The following is a 6,752-nucleotide window of genomic DNA, read 5'->3' on the forward strand; positions in this document are numbered from 1 at the left end:
CACACACACACACACACACACACACACAAATAAATTTAAAAAAAAAAAAGCTTTAAAAAAAATGTACCAGTAAAATTAATTTTGAAAAACAACAAAATGGAGGAAAAGTAAAGGAAAAAAGTTTCTGAGAAAGATCTGAAACTAAAAACTCCAAAAGAAGGGGCAGGTCTTCTCACATGCTGACACAATGGGATAGACGCTAGCACAGCTGTAGTGCTGCAGATTCTTCACTGCACTCAGGGACGGCACAGCTGGGCCTCAGACAAAAGACACATCAGCTTCTGCCTGTCAGAGTTCACACACAGGAAGGATGCTTATTAAAGCCCAACGCAACGCATCTGTGCTATCTTAAGACAAAATACAGACAGAGTGGCCACATAGTATCTTCCTGTCCTTAGTGAGAAGATAAAAACTTATAACAGGACTGAACTGGACTTAAACCATTTTATGTGGTCAGAAAACTTGGTGACATGCTGCTGTCTCCAGATACATAAATGCCAGGATATCCGTTCTATCTGTTACTTGGAAAGGAAGACATTCTGAAGAGTGAAGCTCACCTTCCCGCGGTCCCTTCTCTTAGCCCATTCCTCTACCAAAAAGAACTCTTTCTTTCTGTCCAGGGGCTCAACTATGAAACCTGATTCATCCTTGCACTCTTTCAAGCTTCCTTCTTAATCACCTGTCAAGACAACCCTGTCCCCAAATGGAGCTCAAGGAACGCCTCCTTTCTCCCCACAAACTGTCAACATCTTGGAAAGCCACCAATGTCACTTGCTAGACTACCTCAATCCACCTCAACTGGCCTCCTGGCTTCTAAGCTTTGCCTGTTCCAAAACTGCAGCAGCTGAAAGTATCTCGCAAATCATTATATGTGATCATGCTCCTGACTCTCCAGATTCCCACTGATTTCAATAATCAAGTTCCAAGTCTTTAACTATAACCCACAAGGCATGCATGATTAAGTGTACTGCCAAGACATTCCTCCTCCTCATTCAAACCACAACTTTTTCTTTGTGCCTTAAAGAGACCAAGTTCCTCTTTGCTGCTGCTTGAGCGGGGCCACTTTGACCTGAACATCCCTTGCTCACTCCTATGCCTCTGCGGGCTCCAGGCAATTCTCCAGGCTTGTAGACCTTCGCATCATGCTGGCTGTTCCCTGTTGCTCCCTCTCCATTGTGGCTTCAAAGGGAAGCAATAATTAGGTTACGAGGGGCAGAATGCAAGAGAGGCCTGCCAAAATGCGGGGTAGAAGTTGTGGAACAAGAAGCCATACTGAAGCTTTAAAATTCAAGTGTAATCATCTAAAGAATATAGACACTCAGAGAAACAGAAGTCGTGAGCCTCGTGTGTGTTTTAAGAGTAAAATCAAAATCTGTATTTTTAAGAAAAATTATGGCGGTTGCACTAATCTACATTCCCACCAGCAGTGGAGAAGGGTTCCTTTTTCCCCACAGTCTCTCCAACATTTGTTGTTGGGTGATTTCTTTATGATAGCCATTCTTTCTGGGGTGAGATGATATCTCAATGTGGTTTTAATTTCATTTCGCGGATGGCTAGTGATGTGGAGCATTTTTTCATATATTTATTTGCTTCTTTAATTTCATCCTTTGAGAAGTGTGTGTTCATCTCAGATGCCCATTTCTGGACTGGGTCTTTAAATTTTGGAGGCCTAGTGTTTTTTAGTTCTTTATAAATTCCAGAGAGCAGACTTTTGTCTGAGTACTTATTTGTCATGATTTTTTCCAAATTTGTGGGTTGTCTTTTCACTTTGTTGGTAATTTCTTTTGACGTGAAAAACTTCTCAGTAAGAGCAGGTCCCAGTTGTTAATTCTTTCAAAGAAGATGGGCAAGGCAATGATCCTGAGAATCTCCAGAGGATTTTTGAATCTAGCAGTTAATTGGAAAGATTCTCACCCTGACTAACTATATATACTGACACCTGTGAACTAAGCAACTGCACTGAAGATAGTAATCTGTAATAGTAGTTTCATGCTTGGAGTGCTGGTCATTCTGGTCTTCTGAATATGGGCTGCTTGTCTTGACATGCCAGTTGCTGCTGTGCTGTCTCTTGGGTAGATGATTGTTCAAAAAGAAGGGGGTGGTGAATGAAGGCAAGAGACAGGAAAAGGAATATTGTGGGACTGTCCTGCTTCAAGGTTGTATATGGTTAGATTTTTGGACTTATGTGTAAACATAAGAATTATATAATTTGTTATGCCTATTTTTAAAATATTTTCTAATTTCTAAATGTTTTTTCATCATATTCTGTAGGGACTTAAAGTTTAACATATCAATACTTGATGAAAAGTACCTGTTCCATCTTATGCCTAAAATGTTTGATATTCAGACAGATAGTGAGGTTAAGCTTAACAGCCTAGCTTGTATGGTAATAACAATAAGCTTCTCTTCCGGAAGGTTAAGTTTGCAGACCAAAATTAGAGAAAAAGGAGGGCCACAAGGAAAGCCAACATTTTGGCCCTAGCCTTCCAAGGTCAATTAAGACTCAGGACATATGAGAACCTGTATTGTAACGTCATGTAACTCAGTAGTGTCCCAAATTTCTGATCAAGGAGATCATGGGGCCAAAGAGGAAAGTGATTGATGATCTAGAGTGTCACATGGAGTACCTAAGGAGAGTCACATGGAGAGAAAACATTCTCTCAGGCTTTCACAGAGAGCACATTGGCCAAGCAATGGCCGTGACTCATCCACATGGCTGACACTGACAAAAGTTCTACAATCTGAGGTACAGGATCTCAGGATGAATCCTGAAGGGATTTGACTGACCTTATCAGACCCAAAAGCTACAACTCTTGTTACATAGGTCCTGCTTTACCTTGGTCTTAACCATCCAGCAGAAGAGTATAAAAACGAAATATAAGAAGTAAAGCCACGCTGTTATGTTGAGCTGTAGGTGACTCAGGTCAACAATTATTGACATTGCCAGTGAAGCGGAAGACCCAATATTATTATGGACTACTGAACTCTTTTAGAATATGTTGCTGAGTTAACACACCTATAATATTCAAATAACAGAACTTAACAAGAAAAGGGGATACAGATGAATGTCCATTTTGTATCTGTGTATTCAAAATGGTTAGGATAGATATATAGTTGCATTCTCTTTATGAATAGAGGGATTTGTTCTAATAGTGTTTGTAAACAGGATATCAAGTCCACATCTTGTACAGCAACTAACCACCTGGAAGAATGTATGCAATGTGTTAATTATTGAAACTGTCCTACCAATTTGGTTTGAAACTGTCTCATTGCTATTTGTTTCTCAATAAAATTATGGAAAAAAAAAAAAGAAAAATTAAGTGTTATACTTGACAATGCCTTTCTTATTCTGTTTGCATCAAGCTTCCAGTAGAGAGAACTTAGGAAAAGGAAAGATCTTGCCTATCATCCCAGTATAATCCTTAAGAGGGAACCACAGACCTCAGGAGGCAGCTGCTTTACTCTCCTGGAATAAATCCTTCATATCTAACAGAGCCCTTCTGCTTTCCTTCAATGATACCTTAGAGACTCTCTCTGTGTGAATAAAGAAGAGTTAAAGGATCCTTTGGCTGCCTGCATGTGAATGTGCTCACAGAATGAGAACAAATGGATGCGGTAACTTCTGTGGCCCTTAAATACGGAGGGGGCCAAAAAAGAGCACACACATAACCTTTTCAGAAGAGTGGGTATATGTCACTGACAAAGAGGCCATAAAGTAAATCTAATACCACAAACACCTTATGTTCTAAGTGTCTCTATACCTAGTATTAAGTTACCTATCATAATCTTAGGCTTCCTCGCCACTGTCCATTTCAATATCCATCTCTTCTGTATCAGCAGCCCGGGACAGGATGTCTGCCATCAGTGCTTCTTCCAATTTCTTACGTACTTGCTGTACTCGCTCTTCCTGTTTCCTTTTCAAAATCAGAAGAAAAAGATACCAAAGATTTAGCAAATCATGAAAATATGAAGCTGCCTCAAAAGTTCATCCTTATTTCAGTCATTAAACTCCTGAATAAAATTACTCCCCTTAAACTTGTCAAATTGCTTCTATACTTGCAGAACAAATGTAGTGCCTAGCCTTGGCCAAAAACAGATATGCACAGGCAGTTATCCATGTTTCACAGAGAATTCTAGAAGGAATACATCCATTTCAATGACCTCATCCTCAACTTCAAGAGCTTCAAGTTATGTGGCCAGGTACTGTAGCACCCACCTGTAATTCTAGCTACTTAAGAGGCCAAGGCAGGAGCATTCCAACTTTGAAGATAGGCTGGGCAATTCAACAAGAAGTCTCAAAATAAAATAGTAACTAAGTAATTAATTAATTAATACGGATGGGGATACAAATTACTACTAGAACACTTGCCTAGTATGTACAGGGGCCTGGTGCCCAGCACCAACAAAAAAAGAAAAAGAATTTCAAGCATGTGAAGATTTGGTTTATTCCTACAAAGGAAAAATAGAAGTAAACTGGAAGCAAGGACAAGAGGGAAGTAATAAGGAAGATAAAGGGAAAGTGACTTTTTTGATAAAGCATTGAGAAAGACACCAAGCAGAAGCAAAATAGACTGGGATTTGCTCCGGTGTTCCATGGCTATGTTAGGGGACAGCCCTCTGGGATCCAGGTCTCCAGGCAACAGTTCAGCAGGAAAGTCCTAGGATCACATGAGCAGAGAGACCAAAGTACAACTCAACTGAGGTGAGCTGAGGAGACTGAGGACACACATAAGTGTCTGTCTTAGTGACTACAAGGATGAGTCAAAAATGAGTTAGTAACTCCAAGTTATAAACAAGACTCTGAATGTTAAATGGAAACAAAATCTAAAAGAAAAGGAGCTCAATACCTTTCCCCTTTGAAAAGTAAAGACAAAAGCTGAGATTAGTTCTCCAAGTCAGCGAAGAAAAAATTTATATCCAGAACCAAGTAGGGAGGCAAAAGTTGAAGACACACAAGAGAAACGGTAGACTGGTAGGTAAAGGTCCAGGTGAAAAAAGACAAACGAAGAGGCAAAGGCAGAGCTGGGAAAGTTAAGCTCATCTAGAGGAAAGGTTACGCCCTCCCCAGAGAGCAGAGGAGAGATGGCCAGAATGCATGCAGAGCAGGTGACAGAGCAAAACAATGACAAGGAAGAGACACAGGAAAACTGGGGGAGAAGTGACTTACTCTACAGTAACTGAGGGAGACAGATGCAGCACTGCCCAAACCTAGCACAGAAGAAAAGCAGAGGAGCCATGTCATAGAGGATCCATCAACAGTCACTGAGTGCTCACTTCCTGAGGCTCAGCCTTACGGAAGTGACATTTGCTGTCCTCCTGACCACATCTGTCTGCACCACAGAAGACTATGTACAAGGCAGTAAGGATAACAAATACTGTACAGACGCTGAGACTTTATTAAACTTTAGTAAACTTTTCTTCATTAAACTCCAAAAGCCAGTACAAAGAATTAAAAGATAAAAAACTTCTATTTTTCAAATGGATTTTTAAAAATGAGGCAGAGACAGGGAGGGGATTACTGGGTCAGTCTGTGCTTTGTAGCCTCTGTCAGATTAAAAGAAAATGGAATTGAACAGATCTGGAACAGGTGAACAGGGTGATAATGGAACAGGGTGAAGAAGAGCACATTTACTTCTTACATAGTCTCCCACCTGCCCAGTGACTCAAAGTCTGTCAAATGGCCATCATTTTCACTGGCAGTCCTGCCCTCCTAATGTCAGTACAAGAATATGTAGAGCCCTTCTGGAGTAATTACATGAGGAAATAAAGCAAATGACACTTTTGGATGAAGACATGCATCTTACATTCTTAAAATCTGCCACTGATTTTATCTCGAGCATTACTTCCCACATTTATGAGAGGTGAAATTAAAGTATTTTCCCATTGTGATAGGCAGAGTTTCAAGATGTTACCAAGAGTCTTACTCCCATATCCACTCTGTGTATACATTCTACCTTTCAGGATGGGTGGAATTTGTGAATATGTAAGGGTAGCACGTAATGATTATATTACTAATATTATATGACTAATTATTGCTAATATCATAATAATAATTATACTAATTAATTCGAGTGGCCCTGAATTAATCAAAAGAAAGATTAATATAATAAGCCCAGATTAATATAATTAGTAGGGGTGGCCCCTTCCTGAAAGAATTATGTAAGGGCACATGGAGGAAGACATGTGGCAAGGAACTACTGGCAGCCTTTAGAAGCTGAGAGTGACATGTATCCCATAGCCAACAAAAAGGGCAGAGGTCTTAAGCCTACAACCACAAGGAATAAATTCTGCAAAAATTTTGTGATCTGAAAAAAGAATCCCAAGCTCCAGAAGGAAGTGTAATCCAGCCAACTTTGACATTAGGTTTATGAGAACCCAGCAGCTGAACTACTGAACTGTGAGATAATAATGGATCTTGTTTTAAGCTGCAAAAGTGTGTAGATCGGTTACAAAGTATTAGAAAACAAAAGTATCAATGAAATATTATCAAATATTCTTTAAAAGTTATACAATAATATTTGAGATCTCTAATTGGAAGCTTTATGTAAACAAAATAATGACTATACAATGAGAGAAAGGGTAATAATTTTTTTGTGGTCATTTGTTTTGAACATTATTAATTTGGCAAGGAATTTTGCTTAAGAATTTCTGTTAGATGGCTGGAGAGATGGCTCAGTGGTCTAAGGCACCTACTTGGAACAAGCTTGGCAAAGCATCAGGGACCGCAGTTCAATCCCCCAGCACCACATGCC

The 6,752-nt window shown here is 39.7% G+C and overlaps 1 protein-coding gene across 1 annotated transcript in view; it reads right to left on the reverse strand.

Moving 5' to 3' along the window:
- The window catches only part of Mbd2 (methyl-CpG binding domain protein 2), a 70,482-nt gene that overhangs the window by 2,342 nt on the left and 61,388 nt on the right, over positions 1–6,752 (reverse strand). Inside the window, exon 7 of the mRNA XM_004623728.2 lies at positions 3,777–3,914. Coding sequence (XP_004623785.1) covers positions 3,788–3,914 — 127 coding nt within the window. The 3' untranslated portion in view covers positions 3,777–3,787. The remainder of the gene's footprint in view (positions 1–3,776; positions 3,915–6,752) is intronic.

The sequence above is a fragment of the Octodon degus genome, unplaced genomic scaffold (genome assembly GCF_000260255.1).
Source record: "Octodon degus isolate 3935 unplaced genomic scaffold, OctDeg1.0 scaffold00003, whole genome shotgun sequence".
Taxonomy (NCBI): Eukaryota; Metazoa; Chordata; class Mammalia; order Rodentia; family Octodontidae; genus Octodon; species Octodon degus.